The 22,856-nt window shown below is 32.1% G+C and overlaps 1 protein-coding gene across 3 annotated transcripts in view; it reads right to left on the bottom strand.

Annotated features, from left to right (window-relative positions):
- The window catches only part of LOC108756052 (serine/threonine-protein phosphatase 4 catalytic subunit), a 36,239-nt gene extending 20,127 nt beyond the window's left edge, over window positions 1-16,112 (bottom strand). Inside the window, exons 1-5 of one of the 3 annotated variants that reach the window (XM_018499611.1) lie at window positions 15,697-16,112; window positions 15,323-15,607; window positions 15,079-15,231; window positions 14,612-14,863; window positions 5,483-5,721 (exon numbers count right to left, since the gene is read on the bottom strand). In XM_018499611.1, the coding sequence (XP_018355113.1) occupies window positions 5,483-5,721; window positions 14,612-14,863; window positions 15,079-15,231; window positions 15,323-15,472 (794 nt within the window). In that variant the 5' untranslated portion in view covers window positions 15,473-15,607; window positions 15,697-16,112. The remainder of the gene's footprint in view (window positions 1-5,482; window positions 5,722-14,611; window positions 14,864-15,078; window positions 15,232-15,322; window positions 15,608-15,696) is intronic. The other 2 variants (XM_018499612.1, XM_018499613.1) reach the window with 2 other exon arrangements.
- Between the last annotated feature and the right edge of the window lie 6,744 nt (window positions 16,113-22,856).

The raw sequence follows: 22,856 nt of genomic DNA, 5'->3' as shown, positions 1-22,856 counted from the left end.
AATATAATATAATATAAAAATATAATATAACTTTTATATTTATTTTATTAGAAACGCATTAATTTTGTATAAAATGTTTTTCAAATAATCGAGGTAACACAAAACACTCTAAACGAGGCATATGTCCGACTCACTCGAGTGGTCTCACGGATTAGGTTAGATGGCAGGCTCACTTAAATCCATTCGTATCACTGAACATTGGGGTACATAAATCCAACTGCTCCAACCGCCATCTTACCTATGATCTAAGTGCTTTCTGGGTTAATTTGGAGCATGCGATGCAAATAAACCTTATTATATCATAAGGATATTTTTGCCCTCCCCCTCCTCCTCTTTCTCGGGATTCAAACGAAACTAGGAGAGAATACTTCTATATCGATTTAATTCCCCAGAAAAATATGATCCTAAGAGAGACCTCGGCACAAAGATGATCATAATTGAGTCGTGAAACGTGAATCAAAGTAGGTCAATGCATAATGTTTAGGTCACCTTCAACTATGAATTTATATTCCACGACCCAGTTATGGGCATCTTTGTGTTTAATTCCTAAAACCTCATCGTTTAAGAATTATATTTTGAATATAAATGGTATATAGGGAATTTACTTTTCGATGATTGAGATTTTTTCAACAATATTTTTAGAATGTCCACTTCCCCTTCACTTTCTTTCTTATAAACTAGCCAAGAATATAAAGATTATACGTTTCGCGAATTTCCTCTGTGTCCAAATCCATTCTTGAATCACGGAGGAAAACCACGAAACGTATAATCTTTATATAGACACCCGTGGAAACCTCAAGAATACTAGCCAAGAATATTATTTAGAATATATCGAGAGATGAAGCAACGTAAATGTGTACATACTGTCGTCATTCATTCAGCACACCGAATCCATGGGTGCGTTTCGAGTTACGCATGAAGCACATAATGCATCATTTGTCCTTGTTGTTCATCAAATAATAAAAAAGGATAAAACGATACATCATGTGTAACTCGGAATACACTACTTTTATACGCGTCTATAGTCATTCAAGACTATTTGAAGAACTTGCAGATTCGAATTGACGATCGTTTCATAATTCACGATAGATATGTAAACAAGAAATAACAATATGAGTTAAATAGATCGATTTATTAGGAATATAAAGGGGGGAATTATAAAGAGTGGTGAAAAATAAGAAAAGAAAGATAAAAAAAAGCATATGCGCGTGAAGTTAGTCCCCCCCATTTCTAAAACTCGGCTTTGCAGACTGCACATATCATAATAACTGTAAGCATTCGTTTGATGGTCACTTACTAACGTTGATAGTCCCGATGATTACTAGTCAAAATTACAATCAAAATTATGAAAAGAAGGACATGCGCGCGTGATGTTAATTCCTCCCATTTATGAAACTCTGCTTTCCAGACTACATATGCAATAATAACTGTAAGCATTCATTTGGCAATCGCTTATTAACGTTTAATCCATTTTCGATAATTAGTAATTGAAATTATTATTGAAAATATCAAAAAATGACATGATTCACACGCATATGTCGTTTCTTGATATTTTTAGTTGTAATTTTGACTACCAATCATTGGGAATATACTACCAAACGTCAGCAAGCGACTACTAAACAAATGCTTATAATTATTATTATATGTGCAATCTGCAAGGCATGTTTAAGATAGTGCATAGTTTTAGAAAAGGGCGATCTAAGTTCACGCGCGAATATTTTGATATTTTTAATTGTAGTTTCGACTACCATTCATCAGGAATGTACTATTAAACGTTAATTTGCGACCACCAAATAAATGTTTATAGGTGTTATGTATCGCGACGCCTGAGCCGTAAAAGATGCTATATGGAAAAAAAACATGAAGAAAGGTCTTTGTCAAGAAATGAATGAAAAGCGGTCTATTTCGCGTGAGGCATGAAGATAGATCTATGTCGAAATGCATATGAAATACAGTTTATATCGAGAAAATAAGAAGAACAGTTCAAATCACATAAAATTAAAGAAAAGTCCATATAGCGCAATATTCACTACTCATAAATTGCACAAATTTAGTTACGAAAAATTAAATAATATACTCGTATGAATAAATGAGTGCGAAAAACAAGATTAAAAATTAAGACAATTTCCCGTTCTCAGTCATACCACTATAAAATTTATGAAAAGAAAATATATTGCGTTATATAACCTCTTCTTTAATTCATGCCAGAAAATATATTGTGCTATATAATATCTTCTTTAATTCATGCTACTTGAATCGTTCTTTTCATTTTTTTGATATAAACCGTACTTCATATACGTTCCGACATAGATCTTCACATCTTATGCGGAATAGACCGCTTTTCATTCATTTCTTGATATAAACCTTTCTTCTCGATATAGCATCTTCTATGCTCAGGCATCGGTATACAGTTGGGAAAAATCGAGTTTAAATAGAGGGATTAATTTCAAGCGCGTGTATATATTTTTTTTTATATTTTTAGTTATAATTTCAATTACCAATTATCAGGAATAGACTATCGAACGTCAGTAAACGATCAGCAAACGAATGCTTACAATTATTATATGTGCATTCTGCAAAGCCGAGTTTTAGAAATGGGGGACTAATTTCACGCGCGTGTCTTTTTTTGATATTTCTGGTTATAACTTTCTATCAAACGTCGGTAATAGACTACCAAACACCACCAAACGATCATCAAACGAATGGCAATGGTAATTTTTTTATTTTTAATATTAGGGGGACCAACTTCATTTGCCGGAGATGTGAGATAGACCTCGCTTCACATGAAATGTTTGTTATATGAAATGTATTCCGTTTTGGCATAAAAGAGCATTATGTAAATTATAGACTGTCCGTCCTTTAACGCCGAAACACTACCATGTTTCTGGATTGCAGAATACATATAGCATACGAGGTTTGTCCCAAAAGTACCCAACTTCTGCATATATCTTTGTCTTAGAGACACCATCCCTCCCTCTCTCTCTCTCTCTTGTGAAAAAACAGGCATTCAGTATTTAGGAGATTTTGAAGAATATTCCCATCCAACGGCACGACCTAACAATTATTCAGTCGACAACAATACACAGTTATGTTGAAAACTCCAAGCGTCACGTTTCACAATGATCGAGCGGGTCATTCATCTCATCTGAATCAGAATTTTTTGACTAAACATGGCATTGTCCAACTTCGTCAATCCCTACACAATCTAGCTATAGTCCCGTGTAACTTTTTTATTTTCTAAATTAAAATATATCTATCTGTCGAAGAGGAAAAAAATTCAACGGTACTGAAATGCCAAAAAATTGAAGGCTATGCAGGCACAAAAAATGACTACTAGGAAAAAAAGTGGACCGCTGGAAAGTCATTGCTTTGAAAAGAGATTACTTTGAAGGGATTTTCCATATTGACCATATTCGACCTCTGCTTATATAAGATATTTTTCGGACAGCTCGCATATAGTAAAATATATATTTTGTGCTAAAAAAATACGTTCTATTTGTTTCTTTTTAAAAAATAAAATTACTGTAAATATCTCAGAAAATATAAGAGACCTCCATCTAGTTATTAAGGCAAAGTTACTCGGAATCATGACCTTGACAATATATGTCAAAGTCAAAATCATCAGCGAGGTATTTCTTAATTAAATAATTACCTAAAAAATCTCAATTATCGAAAAGTATCAAATATCAAGTAAATCGTTCCTGTAAATTTTAAAATGTAATTGATAAATCAGATTTAGGATCATATTCTTTTAAGAAATTATAAGGTAGATATGAAAATACATCCTCCCCTCTTAGTTTCGTTTGAATTCGGGATAGGCCAAAAATTATCCTTATTGCAACCCCTCCTTTCTTTTGGAAACTGGTAAAAGCAGAAGATATTTATAATCAGATTATACATAAAAATTTGTTTGATTTATATGTTATGACGATATTAAAAAGTCGTTTCAATCAATTGCCTTATTAAAATTAGTTGTAGATAATTGTGTAATATATTTGGTCAGATACAAAAATTGTAGGGTACCAAGTTATCTATCATGTGATACTAGTGACTTGACGTTGAATGATCTTGGGAATGTCACATCAAAGTCACCTTGACTTTAAAAAAAAGGAAATTATCATTTTTTATTGTAAATTTTTATAGCCGATATCTAGACCTTTTCAAAAGTAATGTTAACTGTATGTATCTATATAGCATAACAGTATCAAAATAATTAAGTTCCATTTGATCAAAACTACTCGAAAATACACGCCACTAAAGTAACGCCGAGCCTTATCCAAAGTACACCACGCGGAGATCGCACAGTTCGATTTGTCGAACCTTGAAAGATCGTTTGACCTTTTCATTGTACTTTATTAAGTGAGTTTCCTTTGCCATTCACGCTTATGTGTATTCTGATCTGTTTAGGAACTCCAAACAGCAATCGATGATTCAGCCAGTCAAGTCAAAATCGGATTACTGATGATTACTGAATTACTAATGATTACTAAAATACTACCGACTAATCTTTCCTTGGCTGGCTGATCGACTGCTGTTTGGAGTCCTTAAATATCTCGGAATATACACATGCACACGCGCATGAAGCATGATTTCCTTTTTAAAAAACTCAAGGTAATCTTAATGTGACATTCTCAAAATCGTTCAAAGTCTTGTTTTGTAGCCATAATTACAATTAGTATTTAGAATAGAATAGAACATTATTAATTAAGAAGTAGCACGATTGCGTTAAAGTTTCAAAACACCAGCCTAATTCGAATAATTTCGAAAACGTTTAATTTGCGATTTGCGACTAAAAGAAGTACGTTCAAGTAGTACAGTTGCGACAATCACGCACGATTCTTTCCATACAGTGTCGCATAATTTTAATTGATTGCCAAATGTGTTCGGTCAACACCGAGCACATTTGACAATGGAATCAGGGCAAGACTGAAATCAGCTGACCAACTCAGTAGATCTTAGATTAGTATACCCGTATCGTGGACTGAGAATTCAGAAGTCGAGTAATAAGCATACATACGTTGCGTCAAGTACGTTAAGTTATAATCTAAAAATGTCACACCATATAGTGAATGAAACAGTACAACATTATCTCTCAGTAATACGACAGCCGAGTTGTGCAACATCGTTGACCGCAAGGCAAATCACCGACAAGACATTTTGTAAAGTATTTGTGAGAGTAATTAAAATTTTTTTAACAAACATTAATTCTGTAAATTTCTAACCCTTCGGCCTATATCCTCGTTATTATCTCTACTAGAGATAGAATAGTTAAACTAATATATTATTCTTATTATTTACTAACTAATATCATCATATGATGAGTAACTCCGTACCCTAAAACTTTTATATAAACAATTTTTTTCCGAAAACGCATCTTTCCGAGATAATCCAGTATTTTGACTTTTTTGTGACACCCTGTATGTAATTTACAATATTTATTAAAATTTTAGAGAGAGAAATTTCAAATAAAGATATTACGTGCCTGTAACAATAATTTGGCGCAGACCAGACAGTCAATACAGTCTCGTTAAAGTGCCACTTGTAGCCCTCCATTACTAGTTGATGAGCTCGACATATCATATCGATATCATTGGCAGAATTGAACTGAGCTACCACGTCGCTACCAAAGAGATAACCGGCACCGCGCGGCGACACGCCCCAGCCTTGAGTATCCTCAGGATCTGACCATAGTAAATCACACATTGGTCCATCGTGAGGAACCTGCATCATTAAACGAGAAGTATGTAACATTTCAATGCTTAAAAAAGCAAAGATTTTAAATGTAATACAATTTAAATGATATTGAAACTATGCTGAATAGGGCAGTTCTAGGGCAGTTGTTCGTCAAACACAAAAGATTCAAGTTCAATACCAATACTTATTGCTATCCCGAATTTTTAACATTAAGAATTTTGAATAAAAAATATTCAAAAATAATAAATAAAAGGAATATAAAGCCACAACGCTAAGACTTTTCTACTGAAAGTCTTATATTTAAAATAATTCCGTTAACAATTAATAGAAGAATTAATCATAAACGTTTCGGGCGAAATTAAGCCATCTTTAGTGTCATATAAATAAAAATTAGTGTAAATTAAATAAAAATAAAAAGCGTCAAATTGATAAAATAGTCATAAACAAAGTTGATGCAGAAGTCAACAAAAAACATAATAAAGTCAAAAAAAAACATAATAAGGTAATAAGTCAGATTACATTAGGTTTGTTTTCTGTTCCCAAAATGGCGTCAGCTGTTTTTTGTTTTTATTTTTCCAATAAACAGAACTCAGTGCATAAATTCACTGTACTGCTGTACGACTGCATTAGTATAATCTGTTCGCGTTGCTTGAAATCCTCAAATATTTTTGCACTTAAAATAAGATACACAGAATGTCCCACTAATCGATCACCTCAAATATCTCTTGAACAGTGCGTTTTAAGGAAAAATGTTTCAGACAAAAGTATTGAGGACATACCATTAGTTTACCATTAGTGACTTTAGGTGGCGTTATCAAGTATGAGAGCAAGCCTTCGAATTTTTTAAATGGAACTTTCCATATTTCATTACATATTCTTGTAGCTATTTCAGAGTTTTCTAAAATACTATAATTAAATTCATTTTCATTAAGTACTTTTCGAGTTATAAGGCTTGCAAGTTACAGCACCATCAACAGAATGTTGTTTCAGGATCGTAACCTGAATAACATTTGTCAAGATCAAAGTCATTGGAGATTGTTCCTCTTATTTTCATTTTTACACTAAAAATTCATTTCTATCTAAAAATGAAAATAAGTAGAACCTCAATAGCCTTGATCTTGACAAATGTTATCCAGGAATTCTGAACAACATTCAAGAGGTTTTAGCCATCGATCGGTAATGCTAATTGCACCTTGGATAATGCTAATGCCCCAACTGTACCTTTCAAGTCTTATAACTCGCAAAATACTTAATAAAAAAATATTTTATTATATTGTTTTGAAAAGTTCTCGAGGTAAACTACAAGACAAATAATAATAAGTAACGGGCAAAGTAAGAGTCAACACATTTCTTTGAAATTAACAAAAGAATATATTACAATTAACAGAAGTAAAATTACATAACGCAAAAAATAGAATCAAAATTAAGAAAATAATTACAAATTACAAGTTTCGGCTACCGGATCGAGCTCTCTTCAGACATTAACATAACGAAAAAATCGCAGAATAAAATCAATTATCGCAAAAAATGCTCGCATATTCAGAGCCTTCACAGTTCGGGTGAGTCTTGATGTAGAGTTCGACATTATTTTCGTACGATTGAACCGTCAAATGTATTAAAAATATCTTGGCAAAGCTCTAGTTGATAAAAAGATAAATTAAAAACTTTCCACAAAAAGATCTACGCGTAAATAAATTAACATACCGGAAATCTAATAAAAAATAATAAAAAATATAAAATAATAAAAATGCACCAGAAATCATGTAAAATTCAAACGAGCGTGTCCAAAAAGGAATAAAAAACTTTTGGAATATATACAGAAAGAAGAAACGCAGATGTGTAAGACAGACATTACGTGTCGATTATTATGTACGTACAGTAGTGCGGATCAACACAGACTGAGAGAGGAGACGGACTGTTAGTATCAGAAAGTCAAACTTTATTTATGATGAGAATATAAGCCTTGTGGAGGCCATCGGTGTCAGTTTGTAAATTGAGATCATTCTTCTGCTTCTTGATATTAAGTATCTCGGAAACCAAACGTCTCCGATAGCAAGGCTCTTCGTCTAAAATTACGACTTCATCCCATTGGAATTCGTGATCAAGCTGTCTCCTATGTTCCGTTATGACAGATCGGTCAAAAGTGTTGTATCTAATGTGATTGCGATGTTCAGCAATCTTGGTTTTTAATTTTCTGCTCGTCCGTCCAACGTATGACGCATCACAATTATTACACAAAATTTTGTAGACCACATTGCTCTTCGATGTATGTGGACAAATATCTTTCTGTACTTTAATGTATTTGCTCAATTTATTGGGACTACGGAAAGATACCCTGATGTCGTTTTTATTGAAACGTTTGAACTTTTCCGTGTGGAAAGGGATAAATGGTATCGTAAGCCAAGAAACAGATTTATTCGTCCCGACATCGTCAGCCAAAACTCTATGTGTTATGTGTCTATTTCTAATTAAATTTTTTATACGTTGATTGACTGTGTCAAAAATGAAGGTCAGTGGATAGTCATTGTCTAATAAAATGTTGATAATAAACGTCAAATTCTGTATGAAATCTAAAGTCTGATAATAAAAAAGCTGTGTCAACCAGCGAAAGAATCGTCCCTCTCTTTTGTGCCATAGAATGATTAGAATTGAAATTCAAAAACCTCCCTGAAAAGGTCGGCTTACGGTACTAATCAAAACCAAACCTGTTTCCATTAATAGATATAGTAACATCCAGAAAATTAATTTCATCTCCTCCCACTTCTGAAGTAAATTGCAAACGCGGATGGAATAAGTTAAATTGTTCTAATAACAAGTCAATTTTCGAGGAAACAACCGCAGTATAAATGTCATCCACGTATCTGAAATAAAATACTACATCTAAGTCCAACGACATCAAGGACCTTCATTTTTGACACAGTCAATCAACGTATAAAAAATTTAATTAGAAATAGACACATAACACATAGAGTTTTGGCTGACGATGTCGGGACGAATAAATCTGTTTCTTGGCTTACGATACCATTTATCCCTTTCCACACGGAAAAGTTCAAACGTTTCAATAAAAACGACATCAGGGTATCTTTCCGTAGTCCCAATAAATTGAGCAAATACATTAAAGTACAGAAAGATATTTGTCCACATACATCGAAGAGCAATGTGGTCTACAAAATTTTGTGTAATAATTGTGATGCGTCATACGTTGGACGGACGAGCAGAAAATTAAAAACCAAGATTGCTGAACATCGCAATCACATTAGATACAACACTTTTGACCGATCTGTCATAACGGAACATAGGAGACAGCTTGATCACGAATTCCAATGGGATGAAGTCGTAATTTTAGACGAAGAGCCTTGCTATCGGAGACGTTTGGTTTCCGAGATACTTAATATCAAGAAGCAGAAGAATGATCTCAATTTACAAACTGACACCGATGGCCTCCACAAGGCTTATATTCTCATCATAAATAAAGTTTGACTTTCTGATACTAACAGTCCGTCTCCTCTCTCAGTCTGTGTTGATCCGCACTACTGTACGTACATAATAATCGACACGTAATGTCTGTCTTACACATCTGCGTTTCTTCTTTCTGTATATATTCCAAAAGTTTTTTATTCCTTTTTGGACACGCTCGTTTGAATTTTACATGATTTCTGGTGCATTTTTATTATTTTATATTTTTTATTATTTTTTATTAGATTTCCGGTATGTTAATTTATTTACGCGTAGATCTTTTTGTGGAAAGTTTTTAATTTATCTTTTTATCAACTAGAGCTTTGCCAAGATATTTTTAATACATTTGACGGTTCAATCGTACGAAAATAATGTCGAACTCTACATCAAGACTCACCCGAATTGTGAAGGCTCTGAATATGCGAGCATTTTTTGCGATAATTGATTTTATTCTGCGATTTTTTCGTTATGTTAATGTCTGAAGAGAGCTCGATCCGGTAGCCGAAACTTGTAATTTGTAATTATTTTCTTAATTTTGATTCTATTTTTTGCGTTATGTAATTTTACTTCTGTTAATTGTAATATATTCTTTTGTTAATTTCAAAGAAATGTGTTGACTCTTACTTTGCCCGTTACTTATTATTATTTGTTTTGTATAGAAAGAGTCCTTTGATTTGTTATTTATGTAAACTACAAGAATATGTAATGAAAAATGAGGAGATTCCATTTAAAAAATTCAAAGTGACCTTGCCCTGATCTTGACAATGCCATCAAAGATCAAACCAATAACACCATCTTATGTTCCCTTCGAAGTACCAAAACTTTTGTCTAGCACATTTTTCCCCAAAATGCACTGTTCAAGAGATATTTAAGATAAATTCGATTAAAATGAGATATCCTGCATATTTGGACATTGAAAAAAAGAGAAAGCGAAAATGTTGAGTGCAAAAAATGCATGCAATGCGAACAAACTTTGGGTTTAGAGTCAGTGCAAGTAGTACAAGTATACTAGTTCAGCTACAGAAAACAGACCTTGTACAAATAGTGCAAGAATTTATGAGTAATAAAACGATAAAAATATAAATAGTAGCAAGCCTGCATACAAAAACATTTTATATCATCATTATCTTTAAATTTATTTTTTGTTCCTGTACGAAATTGCACCAGAACTGAATTGAATTGAATTAGTGCAATCTAGAATTGATGAATATAAGCGTACAGACAAGGAATAAAAGGCTTGTTTTTTTTTTTACTGAACTTTTGCATTAGGAGAAAAAAAGAGGAAAATGAACTGGTGCAAAAGTTCAGCCAAAAAGAACAGCCCAAAAAACGTAGTGCAAGATAAAAATGACGTCCCATATTGTTTACATGGAAGTATTAAATTCGCGTGATGAAAATGAAAGCATCAATGTAATTCCACCATTAACCAAATTCTTAGTTAAAGATAATGATGATGTTTATGTTAATGATGAGTGTACAAAATGTTTTGTATGTAGGCTATCATTTTTACATATATTTTTATCGTTTTATTACTCATAAACTCTCGCACTACTTGTATACTCACGATTAAAAGGTTGCAACAGATTTTTTCTATTCTTTCGAAATGAAGCCTACTCACTTATGGATAAGTAAGAACCAATCGCTCAATGAGCAGACTGCATTCCGAAACCCATTTAAAAAAAGTATTGCAATCTTGTAGTCGAGTGTACAAGAGACTTGTTCTTTTTGACCAAAAAGAACAGGCTTATTGACTCCAGATCTAGTGCAGCCAGTACGGTGAACTCGTGCACTGAGTTCTGTTGCACTGAAACAAAAAATCGACGTCATTTTGGGCACAAAAAACGCTTTAGTGTACACTTTTTGAACTAGTGCAACCAGTGCAGGAACAGAAAACAAATCTTTTGACTAAGAATTTATTAAATAGTGGAATTGCATTAATACTTTTATTTTCATCACACGAATCTAATACTTCCATGTAAACAATATGGAACGCCATTTTTATCTTGTACAGAACGTTTTTTGTACAACGTTTTTTGTACAACGTTTTTTGTACCTTGCCTGCACGTTTAATTCGTCTGAATTCATGAGTTCTGAATTGCATTAGTTCAGTTCAGTTCTAGTGCAATCCTCGTGCAGGAACATAAAATAAACCTATTGCCAGTGAAATAATATATAAATGATGTAGCCCTAAATGTCTGTTTGAATTAACAATTCTATGTAATTTATTTCACGTTAAAATTCGCGTTTTGTATTATTACACAACTGATGAACCGATATGAAAGTTCCATGTTCAGCACAACAGCACTATCAGAGCCACCTTAAAAAATATTTTACTGATAAAAAATTAATAATAAATTTCAAGATACAAAAATACTAAGAATAATAAACCAATCACAGTAATGTGTCATGGAGGATAGAAACCTTAAACAATAATACCAATAAACAAATTAAAATAAAAAAATTCTAATTCTCCATAGAGATTGGACAAACAAGTTCCTCAAATTAATTTTGTAACTTTAGGAATAGTTTAGTATCATTACAATATTATTATGTAGCTTTTTTATCATGTGTAGTGGCTGCGTTCAGTAGTAAAAGTAGCTTTAAAATTGTAAGTCTGTAATACGTAGGCTCCTGGAAAAGTTTCTGCAAACAATATGAAAAAAACATGTAAAATTCGGTAAATGGCTTTATTATTTTTCGAGTATTCGCCTTTAAGATCGGTATATTTTTGCATACGCTCGAACCAATTTTCGAAGTATTTTCTGCACTCTAAGGCTGTAACCTCAGAAATCAGTGTACAAAATGTTTCAACAGCTGCTTCAGGCAACTCAAATTGCTCACCACGCATCTTATTTTTAATGTTTGGAAACAAATAGAAGTATTATCATTAGGTGATAAATCAGATGAATACAGACAATGAGTCATCAATTCAACATTATTACTGGACAAAAAATCAACGGTTTGATGTGCTGTATGACAGCTGGCGTTGTCATGATGAAGGATGATGTGACGATTTCGGTTTGATCTACGCAATTCGTTTATGACTTCTGGCAAACAAATTGTTGTATACCAATCAGTATTTACATTCCTTTGATCCTCTAAAGCCACGGTTGTCACATGTCCAGTATAACCGAAGAAACAAGCAACCATTTGCTTGGCAGCACTGCGTGAACGAACAACTTTTGTTGGTTTCGGTTCATTTTGAAATACCCAAACAGTGGATTGTTGTTTACTTTCGGGCTCATACGAATAGATCCATGTTTCGTCCCCAGTAACGATGTTGTAGACCAAATTTGACCGACCTTGGTTGAATTTCTTGAGCATTTCTTTGCTCCAATTAACATAAGCCTGTTTTTGAGTTTCGGTCAAATTGTGTGGGATCCAACTGCAAAGTTTCCGTACGCTCAAGTGATCATGCAAAATCGTATGTATTGCTTTCATGTCAATGCCTAAGGATGCCTGAATCTCGCAGTATGTTATATGCCGGTCTTACTCAATCATTTCACGCACAGCATCAACATTAGTGACAACAGACGTGGATGGACGACCTTCACGGAATTCATCACTAAGAAAGGTACGTCCACGCTGGAATGCGGCAAACCAATTATAAACAGTCCTATTGGATGGTGCTTCATCCCCAAAAGCCAAATGAAGTCGATCGATGCATTGTTTCGAAGTTAGATTAATCGTAAAAAATCTCATTGCCCGAAAATTTTCACGCGAAATTTCCATTTTCTTACAAAATAACTTCTTTTAAAATACTATGCAAACAAAATTAGTTAGCTTGGATACAACTGTCAATTGAATTATAGGTTAAAAACGTCTAATTTTACGGATATGATAGTAGCAGAATGTTGATACCACTGCAACTACTAGATTGCAGAAACTTTTCCAGCAGTCTACGTATGATCGGTTCATCCTTAGTTCCTTATTCGGATGTATAAACTAATCACATTAAAGAATCTTATAATAGTTGTGCAAAACCTTTTCTGATATCGACACTGTCGTTAATAGTTACAGAATCGAGATAGTGATTCTGATAATTTTTTTCTACAAAAGCGAAGCTTATAATTCCTTTTTATAAAAATAGCAATTTTAAAATGGTTCTTTAGTAAAGTATCGAAAATTTGGGGTGCCTCATCAGGGCCCAAAATCACAAACATCTTCTTTAAAACATTAAAACTAAGTGTATATCTTAATGAAATAGTACAAAACACACGATAGCGTGCAAGTGATGAAATAAAAAGATACTTCTTGTACAATTTTTCTTTGTGATAATTTGGTAACATTACATCGTCGAATTACAATGTTGCAAGCAAGATTTTTATAAAGAAAAATTTGTAAAAAAGAAAGTTGAAGAGAAAAGGGAAAAATTATTGCAATCTGCAATGAAATTAAGAGCTATATTTTCACCAAACGAAAATAAGTTGAGATTATATTAATCGATATCTTGCCATTTTAATATTAACCCTTTGTGGTCACCAGGAATCCATGAGACTTCAAAAAAGGTTTAAGGCTTTACATCTCTAAAAAATATTCTTATGTTAAATAAATACTCTTTTATACAATAACTTTACACTTCGTTATTTTAAAAAACGATTTCCTTTATTCTTCAGAATAAATACCTTTTTTGAAACATGGACTATTGCACTATTTTTTTTCTAAAAATATCATATCTGTAGAGTATAGCCATAAATTTTGATCAAAAGTATAAAAATTAAAAAGTTACAATTTCTTTTTAGTAAAAAAGTGCATCTTTCCAAAATTTTTGCTTTGTAATTTTTTTTAATATGTTAAAATTAAAATTTTTTTAAACTGCCACTGCATTTCCATGTTCTACAATGTTCAGTAATTTTTGTGATTTTAAAGAATAAAAGTTGTAAATATAACAATCAATGAAGTGTTAAGGCAATTTTGTCCCCTGTATGACAAATATAAAATTCTCAAGAAGTATGATCATGAAGGGTTAAATATCTTTTTAGAATAGTTGACATACTATTATTTGTTCGTGACCATTATAATCATAATTTTTTAAACTATTATAATCTTGTTTTTTTTTTTTTTTTTTTTAGAAAGATCTGTGACAATATTTGTGTGCAGTCAAAGAAATATTTCCAATCCTTACCTGTCACTAAGTTATATGTTAAAAGTTACGTTTTCAATATTTTTCTCTTTCATTTCATCGTTAATCTACCCTAGAATTTTGCACACATCAAGTTTAGTACTTCAACTTCATTATATATGTATATATAAAGAAAATAGACATTTCTATGGTAACTCGATTTACTAAAGAACCACCTTAATGAAATCATTTGGAGGCTTTGAAACATACACAGTCACAGAAGTGACTGAGGTGCATATCAAACAACATATTGAAACTGCAATCAATAAGGCAAAATAAATAAATATCAATTCCAATCAATTGTTATAAAAGAATTATGATGAACAGAACGTAACTCACTTCTTGCTTTCTGTCGATAGTTCGAATTTGATCTAATGTTTGAATACTAGGCGATAATCCACCATGAACACAAAAGATCTTGCCATCGATAATAGCAGATAATGATAAATAGTCAAATATCTCTGTGCAATATCGCCATACTGTTATACTGCCATATTTGCGTAAGCATTCGTCATAAAAACCATAAACTTGTGTTATTTGACGTGATTCATGATTTCCTCTTATTAAAGTAATTCTGTCAGGATAACGAACCTGTGACAAGACATAAACTATAAAATTATATTATAATAGTATATCTGTCAGTTATTTTAGATTTAATTTCTCTTAACTAATTTTTATTCAAGTATAAAGATAAATTAAAATTCATATATTCATATAAAATAAAAAAGCAACTTGTGTTTTGCTTCTTAATCACTATTCAGACATTTAACATTATTAGGTTCATATTGTTTTATATTTTGGCATACCTTTAATGCAAGTAAAAGAAGAAACGTTTCAACACTATAAAAACCTCGATCTACAAAATCTCCCATAAAAAGGTAATTTGTTTCTGGCACATCGCCACCTACTTTAAATAATTCCTTCAAATCATAAAACTGTCCATGGATATCTCCACAAACCTAAAGAAAACATACCATATAAGATTTAACATGTTTAACATTCTGATTTTGATAATCTGATTGCTTTTTCATGAGAAATAGAAATAATTACTGTCACAGGTGAGTCAACACGTTGTACATTGCTCTCCTCAATCAGAATCTCTCGCGCCTTTGCGCATAGAGCTTTGACCTCAGCCTCCTTGATAATCTCACATTTCTTAAGCTGCTCAATTTGCCGATCCAAGTCACTGGACTCGGCCATTGTATGGCGTGGAGTTGAATTAATTGAAGTTGTTTGCCGGAAAATACAGCTGTTGCTAATTGTTCCCACCTATAAGTCTTTGCAATCTCGGTTAGCGCTTTAGGACTCACAGAAATGACATGAATCTTGAAATAGCTGTCAAATGAACACGAGATTCGAGTAACAAGAACCAAGAGTGCATACACACGGTGTGAAAGAAATTACATGCTATACATGATACTTACGAGTTGTCGTCGTCGTCGTTGGCACTTGGGGTTTCACTGCCGTGATCGACGCATTGAACGAGTGAACTACCGTTGAATTTCTCTTAATCAAATTACAGAAGAAAGGTCTCAAACAGGAGTTCTGTGTTCGTCGAACTTTCTTTAATGTTGCAAATCAAGCAACGAATCGCTCGTAGTTACTCACTGGGCCAAAGGTTACCAAAGGACTCTGTTTTTTATTCCTGCACTAGACCGCATTAGAACTTGATTTCTTGCTTTTGTCAAATATCAAGCATGTCATTTCACTTTCCAAAAGTATATACTAGCTCAATCACAAGAAAACAGACTTCAATTATACCAAATTGTTTAACATAAACATGGAGTTCGACAAGTGAAATGATAGTGAAGTGAAAAGCTTGTCTACACAATAAGGCGTAATGCTGAATTCACACTGGATCTGACGTGTGTCGTACGACGCTCTGCAACTAAATCAGAAAACAGGATTTTGCTTCGTATTATCGATACGAAATAAAATTCTGCTTTCTGATTGGTTGCAGAATATCGTACGACGCACGTCGGATCCAGTGTGAATCCAGCATAAGAATGAAATCACACATGCGGAAAACGATTGCGGAATAGAAAATGCGTCATTGGGCACGTTAAAGTTTAGAAAGCGGCTAGCCTGCTCGCCAAGCAAATGAGCATAATTGATTGTTACTTATAGATCAAACCAATCATATTCAATCGCTCGGTAAGAATGCCTAGCCGCTTTGTCGTCTTAAACTTGTCCATTGAAATAACCAATTAGCGCTATTCGGAATAACGCAGAATAACGCTGATTGGTTGCTTCTGTGGATGCGCTCCGATATTCACTGCCAGTACTGAAAATCTAGGTGCGTTCTTTGTACAGTTACTGCCGTAGATGTTCGTTTATTCTACTTGTTAAAGGGTCTGCGCACAATAGCGGAATAGGATAAATATTAGATATTAGGAATAGGAATTAAGAATAGAGATTAAACGTAACGCACAATGTGTTTAAATGAGATATAAAATATAAATGTACATTTCATATCATCTCATACAGCTACAAATAACCTCTTTACCTTCATGAAGAATATTATATCACAATATAAAATAAGTTTTAATTAATAAAATAAGCAAATAAGTAATTTCAAAGAGTGGTAAAGAGACAAGAATAAATAAACAAAACTAGAAGTTGTGCACGCAAAACTTAAAGATATTGTATCTGCCGATCTGTTCATGTAGATATCATAACCTCACGATATTTAATCTATAAAATAGTGTTAAAAATTATGAAAGTTACCACTGAAAAAAATCTCGCAGTCTTATTATCGTATATAACTTTACAAATAAATATTTCAAATATGTTAAGAAAAAAAAGAAAGCACAAGAAGTGGAGAAATAATTAGTGGTTCGTCCTATCAACTTACAAAGGGATATTCTTGATGACTATTCAGTTCTAGTCAAAAAACTTAAAAGGATAAAAATCTCTTTTTCCGCTATACTAGAATGTCATTAGAAGTGTACAATAATATTTTGAAAAAGATATCACCAGCATTAATGAAAACTAGTTTAAGAAAGCCACTAACACCAAAACAGCGTTTATTAATAACATTGAGATATTTGTTGTCTTTATTTCTTATTTTATAATATAGATAAATTATTTGTGAAAAAATTATGTATTGCGTGCGTGCGCGCGCGCGTGCGTACGTGCGTGCGTACTAATATAAATTTACATTGGTAGATATTGGAACTTATAGAAGTGAAAATAATGGTGGAATTTTCAGTAGATCAGAAATAGGTCAAGGCGTAAAACATAATACCTTGTATTTATCACCAGATTATGCTTTCCTTTCTGGCACTAATATAAAAACAGCATATTATTTTGTAGGTGATAATGCTTTTGAATTGTCTCGTCATTTAAATAAAATCTTTTCCTCAAAAATGTCTTACCAAAGAAAAAAAGATATACAATTACAAGTTGTCGCGTGCCAGATGCATGATTGAACGTGCATTTGGAATTTTAGTTTCACGATGGAGAATACTTTTAAAACGTATAAGAATGAATGTTGATAAAGATGAAAAAGTAGTTGCTTGTGTACATCTCCACAATTTTTTATAATATCTATGGAATCTGAACTACTACTAGCAAAAGAGATACTTATCAAACTAATATATTAATTTTGAAGATAATGAAAGAAATATGGAGGATCAAGCTGCATACAATCGTATGTTATCTTTAGCAGCGCTTATCGAGCTACTATTGAGGCTAGTAGACAACATGATAACTTAGCTGCTTGAATGAATAGCTCACATGGTGAAATGTTGTGGCAATATGATTATATTTCTAGAGGAACGTATAGAGATATCATTAATATTACATTACTTTTTATTTATTGAAATCACATATTTTTTTACATAAAAATATTGTGTATTGCAAATATATAAACTTTATTAATATTATTTTTCTTACTAATATTATGTAACGCAAAAAAGTATTTTAATTTAAACTTTATTTGACAATAATACTTTTGAATACAACTTACTTGTTCATTAAACATTATATCAAATGTAATTAAAATAAGATAATCAAAATAAGCAATAAGCAATCTAAAGAGAAACAACAAGAATAAGTATTAATGAAAACTATTTTAAGAAAACTACCAATTCCAGAACAGTGTTTATTAATAATGTTAGGATATTTGTTATTTAATTACGTAATACAATCTTCAATCAACAGATAAATAATAAAATATCTGTGTACACAAGTATATGCTTTTTTTAATGATAATACTGTTTCATAACAATGTTATATCTATGTAACGCAAATAAAGTATATACTTTTTTTAATCTGATAATAATACTCTTTCACATAGTTTTATAACATCTATATACGCAAATAATATATGAACTTTAATGATGATACTTGTAAATGATAATGATAAATATCATATAAAATATTTAGTTTATTGTGTGCTCCATGATAATATTTATTAACTTTTTTCTTAGTTCTGATTTTTGTGGTTCATTAATATTTCGGCCAAAATCATGTTTGTTAAAACTTCATCTCTATCATTTATATTATCATTTGAAAACATTCGAACTGCCATTGCAGATACAGATTGAGATACTAAACTAACAAGGGAATCTCTCGAGGTGTCAAATTATGATTTTAATGAAACTTTGTGAAGTTGTAGTTTACTTAAAGGATGAATTTAGAAAATATTAGTTGCTGTTAAAAAACGGTTTGAAAGAGTGAAATCACTCCTTATGTATAGAGCGGTTTTCAGCTTTTTCCGTTGTATCTCAAAAACTATTCGAGATATCAAAAAATGTTTTATATAGAAGTTTTACAACAAAATTATTGTATTTATGCGCGTTTTTAGAATAATTATTTGCCAATTTTTTTTCAAAATTTTCGAAAAAAATTGTTAAATAATTATTCTAAAAAAATTTTATTGACGTTAATAAATAGAAGTAATTTTATTGTAAAATTTTTGTATAAAACATTTTTTTACACTCGAATAGTTTTTGAGATATAGCAGAGAAAGCTGAAAATCGTTTCGCACATGAGGCCTGATTTCATTCTTCAAACTCTATGTTGGCAGCAATTTTCAGAACTTTTTAAAAAATTTATTAATTTTAAAAATATTTATGATAGAGGTAATTTTATTATAAAGCTATTTGTAAAGTAAATGTCTATCCCGAGAAAATGATAAAATCATTGTATTAGTATTAATATCATTATTAATACTAACATGATTATTATATGACAAAATGTTCTCAATTATGATATTCTTAAAAAAAATGTTGCATACAAAAATATTTGTGTCCGATATATGAAAATTTTGATAATGAATCAAATCGCAAAAGTGCGATGATTAATAATTATAAGGATAATGTCAATATAATTTTATAATTCACAAATTAAAAAACCAAAATTGGTTAAAAGGTTACTATCATATGTGTCTTTTGTTGAAAGGCATCATGTAAAGTCAGAATGGGAAAGATTAGTATTTATGTTATTCGTGAAAATATCACTTTTATTTATCATACAAGTAATATGGTTAAATGTTATAACAATAAATTGTGCTTTGCCTAATTATGATCCGATGTTAGAGGCATTCATCGTGGGCTGACTATTTTTAATTTACTGCCAGAAGCGTTAATCGTGGGCTGGCAAGCTATAACAAAATGTCACAGCCGTAAATCGTGCTTTGGCTAGTTATAGATAAATGTTAGAGGCGTTCATCGTGAGTTGACTATTTTTAATTTACTGCCAGAGGTTTCGATTATTAAATCTGGTGAAATACCATTGCGGAACCAATTTGTAGAATTTTGCGTCTGCAATTGAAAAAATGTGAATGGATGGATTGTCATGATGGAATCAAAACCTGATTGCTTGACACGACCAAAACAAAGAAACTAATGAAATCTGTCTGAAATTTTAACAGTAATCCGAAGAAGGATCAAACTTTTCTAAAATTATAGCAGTTTCATATTTGTGAAATCATTTCTGTATTAGACCGAGAATTTTTCGAACTTATATTCTCGTATAAGTCAGCATATCAATAATAACTGTGTATTAGAGTCTAAAATAAAAATAGCATGTTTCATTAAAAAGACATGGATGTGATCTTGATCTGACAGACGCCATCCAAGGTCAAACTGAATCAGTAAATATCTTTTTTGAAACTTTACAACTTTTGTCTAAAGCGTTTCTTTCAAAAACGTTATGTAAGGGCCTTAGCACAAAGATGGCCGTAATTGAGTCGTAGAACATGAATCATAGTCATAGGTCAACACACTATATTTTGGCATACTATGTATGCCGATACAAATACAATTTACATTCCTTCACGATTAGTTATAGTCATCTTTATATTCAGCTCATAAATCCTTATGATCTTTTTGGACACCCTATATAATATATATGTTATACATATATATATGTGATATACATGTATATAACATATATTATACGGTCAATAGTCATATGCATAATTTTCATACGACGCTATACGTTTATAAAATGTATAAGTATATCATATTTAAAGTGTTTTAATAAATGATTAATGGCTAATACATCAGTATACCGTTAGTAATGAAAATCCATAGTTTACGTTATGAATATTAGATTTTCGGTTACTGGCAGTACATATATGTAAGTATTTTTCCCTACGTCCAAGGCCTACTTTACCTCTTTTTTCTATGTTTAATAAAAAGAGATATGTTTTTTATGGTTAAATGTACAGAGATCAGATATATGCTTTTATATTTCCAATATCCAGAATATACGAGTACATATAATTAACATAAATCGAAGCTAATCGAGAGTCAAACGCAAATGATCAGACGTAACATCTTAAAACAATAATCAAATTACGAATCATCTGATAAATGATATCTTTTTTACTTTGTATTGTACATTTCAACTCACTTTGGAGTCCTCTTCAGCAATACTCGTATAGATATATTACGAAAAGCTCACAAATACAAAAAGATTATCACTCACAAATTACCAGAGATGAAGTGATGTAAAATTTTAGTAGATAGAGAGCGTGTCAAGAAGTTTTGATATATAATTGATCACAAAATTACATTTATACAAATCTATCTACTAAAATTTTACATCACTTCATCTTTGGCAATTTGTGAGTGACACAATCTTTTTGGATATGTGAGTTTTTCGTTGTATACCTATATTGCCTCATTAGCCTTGATTTATATTAGTTATATTGTATATAGATTTAAAGTCCCCTATATAATAATTGTTTTTCTCAATATTAAAATATTGCATGTGTGTGTATTATAATGTATAATTATCTACACAAATTACAGCTAGAAATAATTTATGCTGAGGTATTCATGCAGATATTCCCTATGTTTATTTATACAAAATATTGCAATTAAATTTTATGTGTATATACATTATATTTTATATGTATACATACAATTTTAGTATTGCATATTTAAACATAGAGAATGCATAAATAGCTTAGCATAAATAACTTCTATCTGATGTAACGTGTGTATATTCACACATACAAGGGTCAATAAGTCAATAAGTTCTTAGAAAATCTGTCAGAGGGCAATCACAGTGTCATGTCACATTACTTTTTGACAAGTAGCATCTTTCAGCTAATTATTGTCAAATTGAGGAATTCATCACGTGGTTTCATTTCTGAAGAGGATTAAAGTGAACAATCTTTGTATTTTTTGCAAAATAGAAAAAAACGAGTTTTGTGTAGTGATCAAACATTTACGTATGAAAGGTTTAACGCCGAAAGAAATCAAAGTCGAGTTGGATAATGTTCATAGCATATCTACTCCAGTGTTTGCGACTGTATACAATTGAGTGAATGAATTTAAACGTGATCGTACATCCACATGTGATGCACTTCGTTCGAGACGTCCAATTGAGGCTGCTACGCCAGAAATTATCGATAGAGTCCACGATATTGTTTTGATTGATCGACCAGTGAAAGTGCGCGAGCTTGTTGAGGCCACAGGCATATCACATGGCACAGTGATTTCAATTCTGCATGAACAATTGGGTATGAAAAAGTTATCGGCAAGATGGGTGCCGCGTTTGTTCGCTGTGGACCATAAGCGCGACCGTGTGACGATTTCAAAACAATGTTTGGAGATGTTTCAACGTAATCCAGATGAATTTCTGCGTCGATTTATTACGAAACATGGATCCACTTCACATCCGAGACGAAGGAACAGTTAAAACAATGGACTTCACCGGGTGAATCAGTTCCGAAGAAGGCGAAGGCTGTGAAGTCGGCCGGAAAAGTGATGGCCACAATTTTTAGGATACACGTGGTATAACTCATATCGATTACCTTCCGTCGAAGCAAACGATGGCGATTACTACGCAACCTTATTGGACCGTTTCAACAACACTTTAAAGAAAAAAACGACCCCATTTGGCGAAGAAGAAAGTGTTCTTCTATCAAGACAATGCACCGGGTTCACACGTGCCCGGCACGGATGGCCAAATTCAACGAATTCCACTACGAATTGCTTCCCCATCCAACATATTCGCCAGATTTAGCTCTCTGCGACTATTTCCTGTTTCCAAACCTGAAGAAATGATTCAGAAGAAAGAGATTCATTATCAGAGAGCAGCTCATTCATTCGGGTTCGCCGAA

Source organism: Trachymyrmex septentrionalis, unplaced genomic scaffold, assembly GCF_001594115.1.
Source record: "Trachymyrmex septentrionalis isolate Tsep2-gDNA-1 unplaced genomic scaffold, Tsep1.0 scaffold91, whole genome shotgun sequence".
NCBI lineage: Eukaryota > Metazoa > Arthropoda > Insecta > Hymenoptera > Formicidae > Trachymyrmex > Trachymyrmex septentrionalis.
This window is presented reverse-complemented; position numbering and strand designations above follow the sequence as displayed.